The sequence below is a fragment of the Rhodnius prolixus genome, unplaced genomic scaffold (genome assembly GCF_049639745.1).
Source record: "Rhodnius prolixus isolate KJV_2025 unplaced genomic scaffold, Rpr scaffold_6, whole genome shotgun sequence".
Classification (NCBI taxonomy): domain Eukaryota; kingdom Metazoa; phylum Arthropoda; class Insecta; order Hemiptera; family Reduviidae; genus Rhodnius; species Rhodnius prolixus.
In genome coordinates this window covers 41,474,256-41,495,606 of record NW_027411634.1, presented here as the reverse complement: position 1 = coordinate 41,495,606, position 21,351 = coordinate 41,474,256, and the positions used below count along the sequence as shown (strand labels likewise).

At 34.5% G+C, this 21,351-nt stretch overlaps 1 protein-coding gene across 10 annotated transcripts in view; it reads right to left on the bottom strand.

The window, feature by feature from the left end:
* Mgat2 (alpha-1,6-mannosyl-glycoprotein 2-beta-N-acetylglucosaminyltransferase) overlaps positions 1 to 21,351 on the bottom strand; it is a 160,407-nt gene that overhangs the window by 4,394 nt on the left and 134,662 nt on the right. For 9 of the 10 annotated variants that reach the window (XM_074140512.1, XM_074140511.1, XM_074140510.1 and 6 more), the window contains 8 exons: positions 16,070 to 16,140; positions 10,483 to 10,670; positions 10,192 to 10,392; positions 9,590 to 9,831; positions 9,340 to 9,485; positions 8,010 to 8,170; positions 5,041 to 5,151; positions 339 to 553 (listed from right to left, as the gene is read on the bottom strand). In XM_074140512.1, coding sequence (XP_073996613.1) covers positions 339 to 553; positions 5,041 to 5,151; positions 8,010 to 8,170; positions 9,340 to 9,485; positions 9,590 to 9,831; positions 10,192 to 10,392; positions 10,483 to 10,670; positions 16,070 to 16,097 — 1,292 coding nt within the window. In that variant the 5' untranslated portion in view covers positions 16,098 to 16,140. The remainder of the gene's footprint in view (positions 1 to 338; positions 554 to 5,040; positions 5,152 to 8,009; positions 8,171 to 9,339; positions 9,486 to 9,589; positions 9,832 to 10,191; positions 10,393 to 10,482; positions 10,671 to 16,069; positions 16,141 to 21,351) is intronic. The other variant, XM_074140515.1, reaches the window with a different exon arrangement.

Below are 21,351 nucleotides of genomic sequence, written 5' to 3'. Positions count from 1 at the left end.
TAGATGTAGGAAAAATGCTGAGCTGAGGGAGCTTTTTAAGGAGGCGAACATTGTAAAGAGCATTAAGCTGGGAAGACTACGCTGGTTGGGGCACCTCCACAGAATGGACCAAGGTAGAGCACCTCGCATCGCCTATGAAGGGCATCCCGGAGGCAGAAGGCCTAGAGAGAGGCCAAGACTAAGGATGGTTGAACAAGGTGGAGGAGGACCTCTCCAAGTTAAATGCGGGAGGATGGAGAAGGAAAGCGAGTGATAGAACGGCTTGGAGTGAATTGTTGAAGGACAACAAGGGCTGTAGAGAGCCATGGAGTAAGTAAGTATAAAATCAAACAACAAACCATTCGCCAATGTGGAATACTCTTGGTCCTCGCATAACCATGGCCGTTAATTTCACTTTCAAACATTGTTGTGATACTTGCTGCAGACTCCAGTCCCAATTGTAATCATCGTATGAACAGAAATGTTTGGCACATCTTCTTAATTCTGACCAAACAGAACGGTTCAAAGCCATGCCCATGTTGTGTTTACTGGACACCCAGGGTGTAACTTCAGCCTGAAAGTCAAGAATAAGAGGTTTCTTGAGTGCTATGCAAGCGCATTGATTTAAAGGATACAAATAAATAATGGAAAAAAGTATTTTAAGGACAAAAAAAAAAAAAATCTCATCTATAAGATTAAGTGATATTGAGCAGGTTACAACCAATCAGACACGTTTTAGATCTTGTTACTTCAGCTCAAGTTTTCAATTAGAGTTAAGAAGAAATATTGACAAGTTCATTCAATATTTTGGATCATTGCAAAAAGATCGATCCAATTTTCATTAATTAGTTACAAGTTGTGGAACATAATTACAAATTAATGATTAGTTTGTGAAATATCACAGCAAGAGTTGATAATTAATCCTACAAAATTCACAATAATGAAAAAGATCCTTCCTTATTGACAAAGTATCCAGTTCGCAGCTAGTGAATTGAAATACACACATAAAGAAGATCAACTCCCAAAAGGTTACCTTCAACAGTAAAGCTTCTAATGCTAATTTTAATCAACCATTAGCATACCTGTTTTGATGATTAATTAAAACAAATATATATATTAAGGGTGCGTTCCACTAAGCGCTCACAACGATCAAAATGTACCTTCAGCCGTTCCACTTGGCGACCGCTGTCGTAGTGGTCGTGGCGAAAACGTCACTAATGACGTCATTATTTTCGCTCACACGAAGCTCACAACGTGAGCTTCACCTTAAGAGCTGGGTCGAAGTGGGCGTTCACAAAATTTGGCGAAATTTTTAAAAGAAAAGATGGCGATCGAAAAAAGTTATATCAGGTAAATGAAACTATTATCTCATGTAAATAATTGAATGTGTTTCTCGAAAGTCTAAAAAATATAATAAAATGAAAAATTACTTATCCCTTTACATACTAAATCACTGAATAACGACCAATTACACTTTGATAGCTAATAATATGTGGCCTATGTTTTCGCTTTTCACCATTGCGATTTTGTAAAATTGCATTCCACTCTTCATCGGAACTAGATGAAGAACTTTCTAAAGCATTATTACGTTGCATTGATAAATATCCTGCTGTTGCCACAAAATACATTTTAATTTTATTTAAAAGTAAATTTTATAAATAATCCACGAAAATGTAGTGAAAAAATTGAATTATATATATATTTTTAATAAAAGTCAACTTTACCAATTAATAGTTTATTATAACTGCATATAAACGGGGTTAACATTAAAAAACAATCTCTTCAAACTTCTGACTTATTTTCTGAGGTCGCTATTTGTAATGTTTACATGAACGGCTAAAACGCCCCATAGTCCATTCCATTTGGGTTTTCGATTGTAACACTCGGCAAGCAAGTGGAACGGGCAAAACCCCGGTCGTGAGCGTGATCGTTGTGAGCGCTTAGTGGAACGCACCCCTAAGTAAGAAATACCAATTGCATGCAAATAATTTTTCAAAAAATTAAATAGACCCTTATTTACAAAATATAATAAAGGATTATGAATTGAAAACGAAGTAATTTACACAAACATCAAAATACACAAAAATTAATACAAGACGCAAAATTTAATTTATTAAAATTTTAATATTTTGTTTGGTATGTAAACAACAAACATTATGGCTCTAGCAATACAAATAAATAAATAAATGCAATTTATGATTCAACAATAAAAGGTGGGACAGTCGCATGCTTCATACAATAAATGTTCTTAAGATTTAAAAGCATGATCTGAAAGAATTAAGCAAAAGAACTTCTAAAATTTATTGTGGGTTAGAAAAATGGGAAATGAATCTTATTTGTCAGTTAGCTAAATCCAGAAATTATGCATAGTTAGATCTATAAGTATATCGCAGAACCATCTGCAGGGTCTGCCCTAAAAAAAAAACAGTTACTGATTTGGGCAGGAAGATAAATACATCTGGGAATAGGGAGCAAAGCTAATACGTATTGGGGTACTGGGTTCGATTCCCGGTCTTTAGGCCTTGGATTTTATTTAATGGTTAATATAAGAAATTTATAGTAAAGTATGTTAGCCGACTATAGGCTAGACCCGCAATGCTAAGATGTATTGCGGTACTAGTCTAGGCCTTGGATTTTATTTAATGGTTAATATAAGAAATTTATAGTAAAGTATGTCAGGCGGTTATAGGCTAGACCCACAATGCTAAGATGTATTGCGGTACTAGTCTAGGCCTTGGATTTTATTTAATGGTTAATATAAGAAATTTATAGTAAAGTATGTTAGCCGACTATAGGCTAGACCCGCAATGCTAAGATGTATTGCGGTACTAGTCTAGGCCTTGGATTTTATTTAATGGTTAATATAAGAAATTTATAGTAAAGTATGTTAGCCGACTATAGGCTAGACCCGCAATGCTAAGATGTATTGCGGTACTAGTCTAGGCCTTGGATTTTATTTAATGGTTAATATAAGAAATTTATAGTAAAGTATGTTAGCCGACTATAGGCTAGACCCGCAATGCTAAGATGTATTGCGGTACTAGTCTAGCCCTTGGATTTTATTTAATGGTTAATATAAGAAATTTATAGTAAAGTATGTTAGCCGACTATAGGCTAGACCCGCAATGCTAAGATGTATTGCGGTACTAGTCTAGGCCTTGGATTTTATTTAATGGTTAATATAAGAAATTTATAGTAAAGTATGTCAGGCGGTTATAGGCTAGACCCACAATGCTAAGATGTATTGCGGTACTAGTCTAGGCCTTGGATTTTATTTAATGGCTAATATGAGGAATTTATAGTAAAGTAGTTAGTCGGTTATAGGCTAGACCCGCAATGCTAAGATGTATTGCGGTACTAGTCTAGGCCTTGGATTTTATTTAATGGCTAATATGAGGAATTTATAGTAAAGTATGTTAGTCGGTTATAGGCTACACCCGCAATGCTAAGATGTATTGCGGTACTAGTCTAAGCCTTGGATTTTATTTAATGGTTGATATGAGAAATTTATAGTAAAGTATGTTTGCTAGTCGCCTCCGTCCACGACACCTAATTTGGGAGTTGGACGTAAATCCCCGCCTGAAAAGATAGGCGATTACTTTTACTTTACTTTACTAAATCTGGGAATAACTTTGTCTGCTTTCGTCCTGATAAAATACATCTAGAGCTGTAGCAAGGAGATTCCATTTCATAGTTATCCCGAAATGCCATATCCTTTCAGCATTTCGGGATGCTGTTTATTCTGTTTAGTTACAGATTTCCCTCCAGCTTCAGAGATATTTCTCTGTCGCTGATGACTGTGAGTGTGATGAATCAATCTCTGGAAAAGGATTAAAATCAGCAATTTGGATGTTTAAAATGAGCAAGCTGAGGCATTGATAGAACAGTTGGTCCAGCAGATGAGGGGGATTCAAACCTTTTGGTTAATTACTAATTTGAGGAGATTATAATTAATGCTCGTACTGCTCGGTCTGATTTACGAGAATAAACCTTTTTAGAGATTGGACAACTATAATGACAAGTAAATAATACGCAAGCCACTTTCAATCAACTTTATTGGGTTCATGCTTAAATTCTTGCAATGTCTTCCACCGGTACATGAATTCGTAATACTAGAAGTGGACATAGAATCAACTAAGTCCAGCCCACCACTGAGAGAGAGAGAATCCAGCTGCTTGTGGTCTACTACTTCTCTTTGGACGTTGACTCAATATTTTAGCTCTGTTTAATGTCTGGTCAAAATGTTTCCAGCACTCCTGGCATTCCGCTGGAGAATCCGCCAAACGTTGATTTCTATCCACAATGCTCCAGCTGTACGACTGAAGACAACAATATTACAATCTACCGACTTTTCTAGCAGAGATGCAAAAATTAGCGCGACAGGTTTGATGTCATCTTTGATGCCATAACGGTGAGACCAGTTTCTTCCAGTTCTTGAATCAAGAACAGCCTCGCCCTATATTCAGCCCCAATTAATCATGTAGCGGCGGCCTGACGACCCCAAGTTATAAAAATCTCATACAGGTGAACATGTCGCTGGTGGAACTTCTAATAGAACTTTACATTCTGAAATTTAAAGACTCTGAAAACAAAATTTAAGCTAGAATCACGCAATTTAATGTTATTTAGGTAGACAACAGTTCATTTTTAAATGAAACTGTTGCGGCAAACTGTTATTATTCTGCAAAAACTCTTGAAATAGAACGGCAAGAATTTATGCAAGAATAGCTTGCGTGCAGTAAACAAAAATTAGCAAAAACGTTCTAAGAAGCAAACTGATAAATAGGTGGCACTTTAAAGCTACCATGCAATAGTCAAGAAATTACGAAGAATAATTTAAAAAATGTTACATACACGGAAAGCGCCATTATTTTATGTAAAAAAATAAAAGTAGATAAGATTGTATCAAAATGCATTTCTAAAGTAATTACAAAACAGATTCATCAAGAGCAAAAACAGAAATAACAAGGAGAGCTCCTTTTTTGAGATTAAGGAGATAATAGGTTCTTTTTTTGTATTTTTTTTTTTTTTTTTTGACGTGCCAAATTTGTTTATGGATACCTTGTGATAATGCTGGTAAAGAGAAGGCAGGACATGGAATCCCCAAGAAGGGGGAACTGCAGCAGCGGCCAAAGATTGATGATGTTGTTTCAATGCCTTCAACGCTTCCTTCTACCACCATCAACATCCAGGGGACAACACAATCACAACACAAGAAACAAAGTAGAGACAAACAGAAAACAAATAGGGAGCACAGAAAATTCAAAACAACCAGGGCATTAAAAAACATTAAAAAATTGTTACGGGAAAATAAGAAGTGGATAGCTCTTTTGCAAACTACAGAAACATTAATTTAAAAAAAAATATATATATATTAGTTTTTTTAATTAAGAGCAACGCGATAAACTTCATCTGTTGGGGGAAATCAAGTTAAGGCTGGGTTCTATCATAACTGGATCTTGTCTGTAGCCAAAACAAAATTACAATATTCTGGATTATATACAATGGACGAGGTCTTCAGGTTCCGGCTGTTTCTCTACTTTCAAATAATTCCACTTTCAGATAAATAACACGACATCCTGGGGTGTTTATACAGAAAGCGCACAGTATTAAGCGTTTACATTTTCCTTAAAAATGATATTCTACAAACTACGCAAGGTTTCTTGGGAGTCCTTAAAATGGCCACACCGCACACGTAGGGGACATAAGTTGGTTTAAGTAGGCGATTACTTAATTTTTTTTTTACTTTTCCCAAACTTAACTGCAAAAAAATATCTGGATGAACCTCTGTTATTTATACGATTTAATCCAGGTTTTTATATAATGGTAATTGATTTTTGGTGAATATCGCGAGGTGCGGTCATCATTAAAAAACAACTTTTTTTTGTATTATACCAACGGTACTTTTCCGTTAGCCGGGCGCAAGCGAAAAACAGTATTGGGTAAAACTGTTTTCTTTACAATTCATTAATATTTGTTTATAGTTGAACGTTTTCTACTTTTTTCCGTTGACTTGGCTCGCGTTTGATTCACAATTGGCGACATTTGCGCCCGGCTAATGGAAAAGTACCATGCCAACGTTTCGGTAATTTTTACTACCTTCTTCAGGGTCTGTACAAAAGGAATATTACACTAATATCACAGCCATATAGAGTAGCTTTAATCACTTCTTCGTGCTAAATTTTATCAAAATCGGACAAAGCGTTATAGAAATATTGGTAATAATAGTTTTAGAAACGGCCTTACTTGGGTGGGGCAAACTCCCCTCCATATGAGGCATAGCGTCGAGACTTTTAAAGTGCAAATCTGTACAAAATTTCGATTCGAATGACACTTCATTCATGAAAATCGGTTCACTTGTCGATAATTTGAAACGATTGCTATACTTCCCCTTAACTAGTGTAAGAGCAGATCGTCGCTTTAATGTTACGTAGGGAAGCCCTAACCCCATCATCCTACCAAATTTTATCAAAATCGGGCTAAGATTTACAGAGTAATTAGTAATAATAATTTTGAAGGGGGCCTTACATAAAGGGGGCTAACACCTCTCCCATTCGGTGTACAGCGTCGAGACCCCCAAAAGGCACATCTACATAACATTCCGAATCGAATGACACCTCATTCATGAAAATCGGTTCACGCGTTTAGGCGCTACGTAGTTTACAAAAAAGGTAACAACAACAACAAGAAGAACAAGAACAACAACAATTTCTGAAAATGCCGTTTTTGCTCATTTTCGGCAACTTTTTTCTCGAAATCTATTAGGTCTGGGTGGTTGCAAAAAAATTACAGTCATAAAGGTGGGTTTGCCCTATAATTTAAAGAAAATTTGGGAATTTTATCTTTTATAGAAAAAGAGAAAAAAATTGTCAAAGTTGGGTGTTTTTCAACGTTACGCTTTTTCGTGCAGTTTTTGACGATCAACCCTTATACAACTGTCCTACCGGACAGTTTTAATAAATATAAACTGAAAACCAAAAAAATAAAAAATAAATAATTAAAAATTATTTCTACAACATAAAATTAAATAGATAGATAAAGATAATAAATAAGACTTACATTATAAAATCTTTCCAAATTATCTTTATCTATCTACTTAATAGTACATACCTTGAAGAAGGTAGTAAAAATTACCGAAACGTTGGTATAAAGCAAAAAAGTTGTTTTTATTCAAGACCGCACCTCGATATTCACCAAAAATCATCCATCAACAAAGGTCGAAAAAACCATAACCATCACAGTAATGGTAATGTCACAACCAACTGAATCCATAAAAAAGTAAAAAAAAAAAAATTGTTCCATAATCAAAGGAGGTTATAAAATCCGCAATATTTGTACATAAAAGGGGATTCTCTCTTAAGATTTACGTTTTGTCACCAAATTCTTAGGACTTCTAACTAAACTGTTAAACGCTAAACGGGGGGAAAAAAAACTTACGGAACAAAAATCTAAAAAGCTTACTTTTCGTGAAGAACAGTTTTTCTTGCCTTGGTATCAGAGTTTCCATATTTAATATCCGATTTAAATTCTTTTAGATTTTTTTGAAAGTTATTATCAGTTTTTAAATTTAGAATTTTCGAACATTACGTAGTTATTTAAAACGAAAACCTCAGACATACAGCACTGTACAAAAGCTCACAGTAATTACAAATATTAATAGTAAACAAACTCAAAAAATTGTAACCTTCCTTAATTGCTTCTATAACTTTCCACAATGTGATCAGTGTTGCTTCTAAAAAAAAATATTTGAACTTTTTTCTTTCTCGTGTAGTAAAGCAAAATTAAGAATTATTTTTCAAAAAAAATAAATTACAAGCAGCTAAGTGTTATTTTTAGATTAAATTAACAGTTAAGTGCATTTGGCTTCTTTTTTTTTTTTATTATGCACTTTTAATAGAAAATCAATTTTAAAAAATTTAAAAAGAAATAATAAAACCAAAAGTGCTATTTACAATAAAACGAATAGAGAAATTTTTTTTTTTTTTACAATTTATCGTGGATTAAATTGAACTACAAGCATCTATAATTACCTTTTTTGAATCTCCATAATAATTATAAGTTTTCAGATATGTGCCAAGTGAAAGGATATTGCACTGTGGACATGCAACATTGCAAGCAGCCTGCATCTGTCTTAATACATAAATGAAATCCTCGGCTACGTAATGATCTTCTTCCAGAAACAGGACCAAACCTTAAGCAAGGAAAACATATGTATACAAATTGGATGAAAATATGGTTTTATTTAAAATGAAACTACACAATATTTTCGTTGTAAAATAGCTTTGAGAGAGAGAGAGAGAGAGAGAGAGAGAGAGAAATATTGGAACAGTGTGGCCAACCCTATGAAGAACGCTCAAAAACTATTCAAAAACGGAAAAATCAGCTGTTTAATATTTTCACGAAATAGTTATTTATTTAACTGTGGAAAGTAGTATTTTTCCTCACACGAGGCAGGGTTTGCACGCACGAGCCTTGCTTCGCTTGCTCGTGCGTGCAAACCCTGCCTCGTGTGAGGAAAATACTTTACACTCGAGTTAAATATTATATTTTTTCTGCAACCATTAGGGTTATTAACTAAAAAAAAAACTAAACAGGAATCACTAGAATCCATTTTAAATTTCTATAAGGTAACACTATAACCTTTTTTAACTGTTATAACTAAAAATATCTAATTATTTATTAAAATATTATTTTTATTTCTATATTCCTTTCAATTTTATTTTTTTAATATTCGTTTTTTAATTATTTAGATAAAAATAAGCTTATTAAAGTTTTACAGAAAATATTTAATAACAAAACTTCTTACATCAAGGAAGCACAATAAAGTTTTTTCACTCACTAGTGAGGAAAGTGACACTATTGGGAATTTTTCCCCACTAGTGAGGTAAAGTTGGGCATTACACAGCTGATTTTAATTGAGTAATGAGAACATTCCTGCATGATTGCAGAAAAAAAGAGCTTTAAACTTTGTATTAGCAATTGTACTTACGTAGACCTGTACTTTTGTTTACAACTTTTTTTTTTTTTCAGAAAACTTCAATTAAGGATACTTCCGGGAAAGAAGGCCTCTTGAGTAGCTTAAGGAGGAGTTAAATGCGCGACTAAACAAGAGTTTGAAGGATATTCCTCAGCGGAGGTAGCTCAGTAGAAAGGCCCACTTAAACAGGGATGCCTCCAACAAAGATTTTGGAGCTTTTTTATTTTTTTAGGAGGGAGTGCCTTGAGGATTCTTTGAGCATCCATCACGAACCATCCCTTGAACTTTGAACTTTTTACAACTATTCAGTTGGATTTGAATGATCAAATAGTCAAATTTAATGATCAATACAATGGTTACAGTTGTCTAATATCCAATCTTACCTGTATGATTCCTGGTGACCTCCAGTTGGTCGAATATTCGATTAGCTTTCCACCACCAATGATGTTTCGTTTGCGTGAACTTGGCTTCCCTGTAGTGTCCATATAGATCTGGATGATCAGCGTTCGCGCAGCGTAATATCTGCGCTCTAGGTAAAAAAAAAAATAAGGAGAATCAACGTAAGCAATTATTTCATTTAAGATGAGACTAGAAACACAACTATAGCATCACTTAAATATACTGTTAACTTACTGTTGATAGTTAATATCTCTGGGACAATCATTTTCCGATTGGCCCGGAAATGTATTCGGATGTGTTTGAATGGAATATGGATAGAAAATCTGCAATGTTCTAGCAAAATCTACGGATTGTACTAATTCATTGCACTCTGGGATGAATACATCGTGCGAGAAGACTAACAGTGTAGTTTCTATGTCTCTCGCTTGGGCCAAGCTCACGATCAGATGGCGGAGGTACACTATTCGTGTATGAATCTGGAAAAAAAAATAAATTAAAAAAATTTGTAAGAATGAATGGTTCCCCCCCCCCCATAATTTGAACAGTATTATTATTGTGCTAGCAGTTTTCTGACTTTGGGAAATCTAAGAAAATACATATTTTAAGGCTTTCAAAGTAAGAAAAAAGTGTATAAGAAGCAAATGAATTGGGTGAAAGAACACTTAATTCAATTCGACATTTAGTTATTACGCAGAGGTTATGACACAAGGTTATCTATCCCATCTGTTAGAGCAAAAATTATTACCTTCCCTGTACCGTCAATATTGCCAACATTAGACGTTTGGTATAACAATTTTTTATGATTATTTTTTTTAATAGAATAACATTCTTCTCACCTGTATTACAATGATAATCGTATCATTTTGAATTGGTCCAAAGATGTCTTCATTGTGCACAGTCTGCGCTTGATTGTATCTTTCTATGTGACGTAATATCTCATCAATTCCAAGCCCCTTTGCTTCAGTTTGATTGCCGGCGGTTCCATTAAATAATTGGCTGGAATTACGAGGTTTAGCTGTGAGGAATTTGTGCAGAACCTATTAAGAAGAAGAAAAAAAAAAACAAAGGTATACAATTTTGGACATTTGAGACTTTTTCTTAATAATAATAAAGAAGTGATGACGTACTTGAGGGACCATACTAAGAATAATGGCCGAGTCATTGGCTGGATCCGGACTGGTAGATTCACCGCCGCCTCCAGTTAGATTCGAGACATGCAGCTGAAGACCGAGGAAGAACAGGGTGAACAGCAGCAGTAGAGTTCTTAGACAAGGAAACTTCCGGCGGCCAACCACTGTTACCCGTACACGCACCACTGTTGGGAACAAATTAAAAAAAAAAAATCTTGTATTAGTTTTATCATTACTTTTTATACTGATTGTTCCGTTCGTTTACACGACAGTCGTACCCATCTATTCGCATTGGTTTTAAAAACGATTTAACAAGTCACTTCAACTATCAAGCTAATTGCTGATATTTAGGGACACACAGCGTCGTCAGCGCGGAAAACCAAGGGTGAAAAATAATTTGAGACTGAACAAAATGTGGAAAATGAAAAATGAAGAACTTCAGAAGCTTTAGAATTTTTTTTTAAGAAACACGAACGTTTATAGAGAAGTGGTTCAATTATAATTGGATTTGAAGAATATTTGTTCTATTATATTATTAGGAAATGAACGATTAAAATATTTTTTTGATTTATATATTTCATTGAAAAATCTAAATTTCTATGGATGATTTCAGATTTCTTGTTTCAATTATAACTAATATTTTGCATACATAATTTCATTTTCTTTTACATTAAATCATGTTCTAGAATCGTGCCAATGAGAGAATGGCCAGTATTAATACTTTATTACTGTAGGTAAATTTAATTTTTTATTTTTTGGAATAACCGTGGCAACACTGTCAAGGGTGTGTTGGAGAGGGGATGATAGTTTTGGTGTGGTGAGAGTCTTTATGTTAGGTTATACTTTATGTTAACGTTTGTGTATTTTTAAGTGAATAAACCGAACTTAATTTGTGTTTGATTCAACCATTTAAGAAAAGTAATAAATCTATAAATTTTTCTCTATTACATTACTAATGGTTATCAGTAAGTATTAGTCCAGCTTAATATATGTAGAGTTAACCTTTTAAGTACGAAAAACAATAATATGATTAGAAATTAGTATAAAATAACTAATTGGTCAATGAAATATTAATTAGTAAACAATTTTGTAGAAATGCTAAAATTATTTATGAAATTACTAGTTATTATTAAACAAATTAGACGAATCACTATTTATTTGTACTAACTTAGTGATACACGCAAGATTGGAGAAGAGATTATTTGCTATTTATGTTTCAATCAATCTAAAACATTGTTTTAAATGGACTTTTAACATTGCTGGTTATAAAATACCAGGGTTTTCAGATTAAACATTCTAATCTTTTCTTTATTAACTGTAGGAAATTGATAATATTTATGTTTTTGTTATAAGTCTCAACAAAAATAAGTTTATAAAAAGATATGGGAGTTATTATTGTTATTTGTTTATCTTATTATTTTGTAGACTGAAGTTATTTTAGTCTGGAACTTCATTGTTATGTTTATTTGTATTAATGCTCTAACTTTTTGCTTTCATAAGCTACTTTTTCTTTTATCTTTATCTTTATTAGTTTTACTTTTGGTTTAAGACAACGTTTATAATTTGGCTCTACTGCTTTATATAATATTGCTTCTTTTTCATTGATTGTATTGTGTCATACTCTAGTATGTTTTTTATAAACGATAAAATAAATAACAGATGTTCTTGTTGTTTTTGTCGACCTTTTGGTTTCCTTTTTTTTTAGTTTCTTGCAGCCCAATAAAGGTTATACTTGTACTTCACCAGCACCTTAATATTGCTTAGGCGCATGGATAGCTCCTGGAGCAACCTCTCTCTTTACTGCTGTAAACTTCGCCATGCCCGGGCTTCCTAACGTAACCTACCCACCTTCATTTACTAAGTCTTCAAAAGGGGGGCTTGCTGCTTTAGGAAACTTTATAAGACTCTTAGTCTAGGAGTTTGTGGAATCTGGAGATGACAAAAATCTTTGGATCTCTGAACCAAGATGGAGAACGGGACCGGCTAACTTTGGCAGAACTATGAAAATAAACCTCTACCTCAAGGTCAAACGGTCAATCAACACTTTTGCCGAAAGGTTCTTGAAAGGGTCATTCGTGAGAGACCAAACATCAAGAACAAGTGGGTGTTGGTTGCATCACGATAATGCTCCCTTGTCACATAGCAATTTTAATGAACCAGAGTTTTTGGCTAGTAAAAACATTCCTGTGGCTCCTCACTCCTCCTTATTCACCTGACTTCGAGTCCTTGTCACTTTTTTTTTTCTCTTCCCGAAGTTGGAAAAAATCACCACAAGGGAACTTGCATTTTGGGACAGTCGGAAAACATTCAAACGGCTGTAACCGAGACCAGCTGAAGGCTATTCCAGTATCGGAGTTCTCGAGCACTGCTATGAGGAATGGAAGATAAAATTGTCCTGTAAAAAAAAAATTATTTGAATCCCAGAAATTTCCCCTAAAAAATATTTTTTCTGCAACCATGTAGGGAAGTTCTCATTACTCAATTAAAATCAGATGTGTAATGCCCAACTTCCCACACTAGTGGGGAAAAATTCCCATTAGTGTCACTTTCCTCACTTTATGTGGAAAAACTTTATTGTGCTTCCTTGATATAAGAAGTTTTGTTATTAACATAAATATTTTCTGTAAAACTTTAATAAGCTTATTTAACGTAACTAAATAATTAAAAAACGAATATTAAAAAATAAAATAAAAATTGAAAGGAATATGGAAATAAAAATAATACTTTAATAAATAATTAGATATTTTTAATTATAACAGTTAAAAAGGTTATAGTGTTACCTTATAGAAATTTAAAATGGATTCTAGTGATGCCTGTTTAGAAAACACTCCTCCATCAATAAAAGAAACAGCAGAAAATGTAATAAGTAATGTAAATACGTAAGTAATGTAAATAATTGTAATATAACAATAAATGTTTATAATAAATAAATTACTTTTTGTAGACTGTAAAAATGAAATTTTTAATTTTTTTAGTTAATAAATGGTTGCAGAAAAAATATAATATTTAACTCTCTAGTGTAAAGTATTTTCCTCACACTCGGCAATTTGCACTTGCACTCGCCACGCTTCGCTCGCTCGTGCGTGCAAACCCTGCCTCGCGTGAGGAAAAGTACTACTTTCCACACTTGTTAAATAAATAACTATTTCTAGGCAATTTACAGACGTTTTTCAACTAGAAGTATTCATACTGACACTTTTTAAGCCGTTTGAGTCTACTTTTATTTCACATATTTCCACATATTTGGATGTTATCGCATATTTATACATATTTGATTAAAATAAATAAATATTTCTACATATTTAATCAAAATATGTACATATTTTTTCATATTTTTCATTTTGGGCATATTTTCATAATTGGGAGGTGGTTGACAGGAAATGTGAACCACAGACTGCAGGGCTGTGATGAATCACAGTGCGTACAATGGTTATTGTAATTTACACAGAATGCTGCTAAACAGTGACGGGCACTTGTTAGTTCTCTGACGTTGTCTGTTCTTTCAGCTCGTTCGTTGAAGTTTCCAATTCATTTCGTTCGGTCACTTAGTGTATTCTTTTTTGGGTGAAATGCCACGAACATCGGCCTCAAACAAACAACTGGTTGCTAAATATCTTCGCGAGTTTCCAGCAGAACTTTTTCGAAGTGATGGAGACATTTTGTACTGCACAGCTTGTGACAAGCGCGTTTCTTGCTCTCAACGTTTCCAAGTCACCCAACATATTGCCACCGGATCGCACATAGAGAATAAAAACAGAAAGAAAGAGAGGACGTCCTATCAAGCCTTCCTTACATCTCCATCATCAAATAAGTCTACTCTGAGTACAGATCTGTGTCAGGCTTTGGTTAGAGCAGATATCCCTTTCCACAAACTTATTTATAATTGTAAAAATGTTCTTTTCTTGTATAAATAATTATAACTTGCCCCCCCCCCCAAAAAAAAATCCATTTTCATAAAAAAAATGTCCATTTTACTTAAATATTCCAGAAAATATTTTAAGAAAATCACATATTTTCCACATAATTGACGAAAATAAATGCATATTTTAATTAAATATTTGGCATTTTTAAATACATAAAAATCCGTTTCTTAGTAATTAGTAATAATAATTTTGAAGGGGGCCTTATATACGTGGGGCTAACTCCTCCCCCATTTGATATACAGCGTCGAGATCCCCCAAAAGGCACATCTACATAAAATTCTGAATCGAATGATACCTCATTCATGAAAATCGGTTCACGCGTTTAGGCGCTACGTTGTTTACAAAAAAAAAGTAACAAGAACAATTTCTGAAAATGCCGTTTTTTGCTCATTTTCGACAACTTTTTTCTCGAAATCTATGAGATCTGGGTGGTTGCAAAAATTTACAGTTATAAAGGAGGATTTGCCCTATATTTTAAAGCAAGTTTGGTAGTTTTATCTTTTATAGAAAAAGAGAAACAAATTGTCAAAGTTGGGTGTTTTTCTTTCAACGTTACACTATTTTCGTGCAGTTTTTGACGTTCAACCCTTATACAACTGTCCTACCGGACAGTTTTAATTAGCAACAAACCTCATTCATATCACAAAAAAAACAGAATATGAAAGATAGTACGAATTCGATATATCGATTAAATTTCTGAATCGATTTTTTTTGTTTCAATCGACCGTATCGATTTTTCATTCAACTAAAGTATGTTCATTGCCCACATGTAATGGTCTAGAAGTGTTATTTGTAACACAGAAATATCCTTTTTTAATTCATATCTGAGGGAGAGGTGGGTTAAGGTAAACACCAGAGCAGGGGTTCCCAACCTGTGGGTGCGAGAAAAATCCAGGTAAATAATAGGATATTATTATTATTGAAAATATTTCTCATTATTATATTATTAACTTAGCACATATTTCAAGGAAATTATTATTGTTTTTCGTAAAGTATACTTTCTGTATTATATACTCCATGTGTTTGATTTTCTTTTTGTTGGTTATATTTATCCTTGAGCAAAATATAAATTCCAGGTGGTGTAAGCTTCGCGTGGAATTTCTTTAGGGGTATATGACCTAAAATCATATAATTTAAATGAGCGACCTTAACTGTATAATATTACTTGAAATTCACTATAATTTTTGAACTTTGAACTGAACTTTGACTTTTTTGTTTATTTTAGGGATTTTTTTTGTTCGCACTGAAAATGGTTTCAAGAAACTTTAATTAACAGCTATGGGGGGCGCGAGTGTTTCTCAGCAGAAATATAGTTTAGGGGGGACCCAAAATTGAGCCTGTTGGTTCAATCACTGATATGTTCCATTTTCTGTAACGATTAGAATTCACAAAAGTATAGACCAACCCCACATGGGGGCTTACACTTCATTTTAGTTATCTACCTACCAAAGACGACTTCCTTTTTGTGAGCTTTTAAATGACAAAAGTCGTTTATCCTCATAATTGTTTCGATCTCACAAAGAGGTATTTAGCTTTTCCCAGGTCAGTTAACTGGCTTTTTTTCAAATCTAGATATTACAACTTCACGTCAAATCAGATCTTAATCACACTCTATGTGTTCACTGAAGAACAATAATCATTAAATCAAGAATGTGACTCACATTGTTTGGTAGGTGTGATGGAGGCCATATTGAGGTCTTCTTCATCTCCTCCAGTCTGTTCTGCACCTCACCTGAAAAAGGGAAGTACATGTTATCAATTTAGATCTTAAAATCCCCTACCTACTTTTAGAGGAATAATTTATTTATTTTTTTTAAATATTTATTGCAAGAGTCTGCATCATGGTAGATCAAGCAAAACCCAGATTGGTTTTACTCGTGAGCCACAGAATACAGATGGCTGTTCGGAACAGCTGCCATCTAACAGGAAACTGGATCTGTACCAGTCTGTATGAGCACCGCTTTCCGTTTGTTCGTTATCTGCTCTTAGGGCAACATGTCCGCCCTGAGCACATCTTCTGTGGCGGCCGCTCTATACCCCGGGGGGTCGTACTTGGATAGTACAAAGAGGCGGCCGTTTTCCAAAAACATACACTGATACATACATAATATACCTGATATCATATACACAAAAACCTTTATGGAATATATAAATCTTATATCTAGAGTACCCCTGAAGCGAGTTTTGTATATAGAAGATAGATCCTTCCCGCCTACTACATTTCCGCCAATACTTTCTTGTACATCTTTTATCTCCTACATTTCAGGCTAACCTAATTTATAACTCGCAATTGTAAGGAGGGGGGAGAAAAGCCTAGGCTAAACAGAATCCCAACCGTTCTACCATTATGTCTGTTCGCCATAACTGGTCGGAAGAAGAAGAGACTATAACCTGGAATACTAAAATACAAATCTATGACGTCATATCCTCCTTTCACCATTCTTCGGGGTTCATTTGTTTTACTTCACAACGTCCTGAGTTATAAAGTGGATTTACGGGGGGGTGGCGATCTTTTAAAGAAATATTGGTATTGAGGGGGGTTTGCATGGAGATTGCATTTTACCACTTCCGCTTATATCATACTTTCTATCAATATGGGAATTTTATCGTTTCCTGACTACAATATCAACCTTATCAACAAGCTGTGTGTGAGGTCCTTACTTAAGGGAGTTGTTTATACAGCTCATTTACGACGAAAGAAATGTTCACATGGTAAAAACCAAGGTTTAATTTTCATTCGTTTTTGTGAGATCTGGTCTTTCACCTGGAGAGTGGAAAAGCGTTATGTGCAAAGGTTCATTAAGGGTTATAAGGGACAAAACTGGGAATATTGAAACGTTAAGATCTGCGTAAATTCTGCATCTTATTAAAAAAAAAAATCATTGTAAATTATACAAAGCAATTAATACAGAATTATTATGTTTTATATTAATACCATTAATTACAAAATGGATCCTATTTCACTTTAGCTAAAGAAGTTTATTGAACTACATCCCTGAATTCCTTAAGGGAACAGCGTCTTTAAAAAGCTCTTGGTTTTTACCTACATTCGGATTTTGGGTTATGGATCTGGATTGTGGACTCTAGAATGAAAGAAACCATGAATGTACATGAATTGTACCATAGGATTTTCGCAGCCTCCTGCGTTTGCGCAGTTCTTTATTCTGTTTGGTATGTCGGAACGATGAGATGCACTTTAATCAAGTAGTCATTTTGAACAGAAAAACTGTTATTAAGTTTAAATGCTCTGATATTGTATTGTTAGATAGATTGCTTTGAGTTATCACTATTAATATTTTACGCTTGGGTTTCAAATTAATTTTCCTAGCTAGTACACTTTGAAAGGAAAATGAAAATTAGTTCTTACTTAATTATTATATAATTTATGCATGACAAAGAGATCTCAGCTTCAATTGAAAACGAAAATTTAATGGACACTTTAATAGAATCACCGTCTTTCTCTTCCAACTTAAAAAACTTAGTAAAAAAAAAGTTCTACTTGTATTTTCTCTCTTTCTAGATATTTGAAGGGAAATTACACGTCATTTTCAAAAACTGTTTCATATATTTATGTCAGGAAACTGAAAAAAAAAAAAGAAAAGAAAAAGTTATTTATATTTCTCTGTTAAACTTTTTTTTTCACAGCAAGTTTCTGCAAAGTGAGACAGGTTCTAACAAGTTCTAACATGTTCTATCATGATGACTTGTATTTTGTTTTATGACGCACAATACAGATGAGTCTGATTGAAAATTCACCCAGACTATTCAGCCTATTCAGATAAAGTAACCACATTACGCTACTATTTACTAGACGAGTAAGAGAATGTAGAGAAATGATAAGATTGTGTCAAAAAAGAAAAGAAAAGAAAAATAAGCTGAAGAAGATACAATATTAATGGGTTGGAAAATCTAGTTTTCCTCCAAAGTGTGGCAATGAAAAACCTAAAAAAAAAAAAGAGAAAAACAAGTTTTCAACACCAAGAAAACTTCCTATTACTCACAACTTGAAGGCTTGAGAAAACTTTTCTCTTCTGATAGGACCAGAATTTGTATAAAGTTCGCTAATCAAAAGCTATACCCCATTTCCGGGGCAAAAGTTTGTTAAAGCTTTCCATTTTTTTTTTTCCTTTCGTACTCTCACTTCTGTGTGGTAAGAAAAAGGAAATGATACTAAGGCTTTTCCTGTGGAGTAGCTACAAAGAGAACTTTCAATATCTGTAGCTTTTGGTCCATAGATCTTCTTCAATGAATCGCGGCTCCAGAGACACAAGCCTTATTCGTGTCGTCTCCAGAGCAAATAGATCCTTCTGATCTGTGACTGGTGCTGTCTGTAACCTACTCCAGCCACATGGAGAGGAAAAGGTGATGGAAAACTATGGAAGTGAGAAAACTATTTTTATTTGATTGCTCGCCTGGAGAGAGACGGCAATTATGACAGGAAAAACTTTCGACGTCATTAGACGTGGAAAAGTTGGTGTCGTGATTAGAAATGGGGAAGGAGAAGAAAAGCAGAAGAGCTTTTCCAGGTAGAATGAGCAGCAGTGTGGCCGTGACAAAAGTGGGGAAATAGTGACCATTATATTCAGGTCAGGATTGTAATAAAATAGTTGGACTCGGCAGAGCGCAGCACCAGCCACTTCCGTGTGTGCTTTGCCGCCAAAAATCCCTGGAGAAGGTAGAATGCTTAATCCCCATTAATCCTTTCTAGTTTACCCGCTGGTTCTTGAATTAGTTAGAGCCCAACTAGAGATGAGCCGGACGTGTTTGAATAAGGGAGCAACTCGCACAACAGGGAATTTAATAAAGTTCTTTGCGTGTATGTATGTATGTACCAGGATGTCTTCCCTGCGTCGACGGGAAACCTCTACAATTGAATATTTTCCTCGTGCATTTTTAATTTCTCGTATTCACAGGAAGTGAATGTATTGCAAGCTTGTTAAATTTTCGCGTACTAGTTTTTCTCTCCGTCTTAGGGTCCCCTGAGTGAGAAAAAGAGATTTCTACCCATTGGTATGCATGAATGTATCCCATCTAAAAAGAGAAAAACGAAGAATTCTCGGAAATTCTGAATTTGGTACTTCGCTCAGCTGTGGAGAGATAGTGAGAATTCACACTAGATATTTTAAGAAGGGGGCTCAACAAATTACATGCCTACCAACCAATTTTTGTAATGATACCAAAATATCCCTTCTTTTTTTTGTTTGTATAAGAAAAAAGAAATTATTGAAAATTTGAATACCTACCTATTTGAGGGAAGTCTTTAAGTTTATAATAATAATAATAATAATAATAAAGGGAGGAGCTAATGACCAAGATGTTGATGTGCCGAAAAAAAAAATAATAATAATAAAGGGAAGGGATTAGCTATGAGGTTAGCATACTGGACTCACACGCGGAGGTCCCGGGTTCGAATCCAGCAGCTGACCCTTAGATTTTCTCTTCCTAGGTGCTTCTTACAGCTCACTGTCCGGTGATGGACAGTGTTGTCTGTAACGAGAGAACACTGTCCGGAGGCCGGCAGTGCACTGAAAAAAGCTCCGGGCGCTAATGACCTCAGCTGTTGATGCGCCAAAAAAAAAAAAATAAATAAAAAAAATAATAATAATAATAATAGCAATAATAATAACAATAACAATAATTGTGTTTGTTCAGAAACTTATAAACACACAAAAACAAAATATTTATCTTTTCAAATAATTGGTTTGTTCAAGTGAAAAGTTTTTCCGGTTTTTCCAAGGTGACCCTGTTTTCTAAGGGCTAAAACAAGAAGCTGATACCAGATGTGTGTGCCCTAAGAAATAGAAAAATAATGCACTTTTAACTTAATTTTCATTAGAAAATATCATATATCTTGGAAGTGAGTCGCGCCAAGGTGTAAAATAAGAAGGTGGAAAATCTAATATACGTCGTCGAAGAAGGAAACGGGCCGGCAGCAACATTATATGAAAATTAGATTATAGAGAAGAAAGAGAAGCGAATAGTTCTGGTAGGCGGAAAACTTCTGTGTGCAGGCAGGCGGCCGGAAGAACCAAAGGGGTCTGAAGACAGGGGTGTTCTCGGGAACGGGAAGTGACGGTGGGTCTCTAGGTTTTACGCGACAGTATTTTCTTTCAGAACTTACCCAGCCTATAGTGTTTCCGCCAAAGTGACACACGTATCCACCTTAGTCCAGATGGCGGTATAGAGGTGGTACAGATAAGCGGGAAAGTCAAGTTTTCCCGCCCGCCTTTACGTAACAGTTCCATCCTTCTCAGCTTATTTCCTTCCTTTCAGTATTGCCAACATTTTTTTTCCCAAAAAGTTGCAGAAAACAAGGAGCTGATACCAGATGTGTGTGTGCCCTAAGTACTTTCTATTGCATTATCATAATAGGCTTCTAACGTACCAACAAGGTAAACTTATTTTGCTCACAGAGAACTCCATTTTTTACTTATTTACTTTCTCTGAATATACGACCAGGTATGGTAATTGGATAGATTTCCGGATTTTCAGTTTTGTTGTCTACCAAGTACGAAAAAGAGGCATTTTACCAAATACTCTCCAGTCAGACAATGTTAATCTAGGAAACTGATGAAAATTTAAAAATAATCTCTCCCTCAGGTGTCATTAAGTGACGCGACAGTAAGATTTGGTCAAAACCAACCAACCGGAAGTACCACGTTTTTCCGTTTTAATTGAAAAATTTTCCTCAGGAAATTCGATGAATAGTTTTTCCGGAAGAGGAGTCAGAGATGTGTTGCTGAAAATCGAGTTTAAAGGAAGTTCCTCAACCGGAAGTGACCCTTCACACCTTGATAGTTTACTTCTTTTAAAAAGTTGATCCAAGAATTTTTGGTATACAAACTTCGTGTATTCATTACGTACAAATAGAATGAAAGCTTTTTTTCTTTTATCATTTTTTTTGAAAAAAGTACGTCTTTGGGAAGTCCCTAGGTTGTAGTTG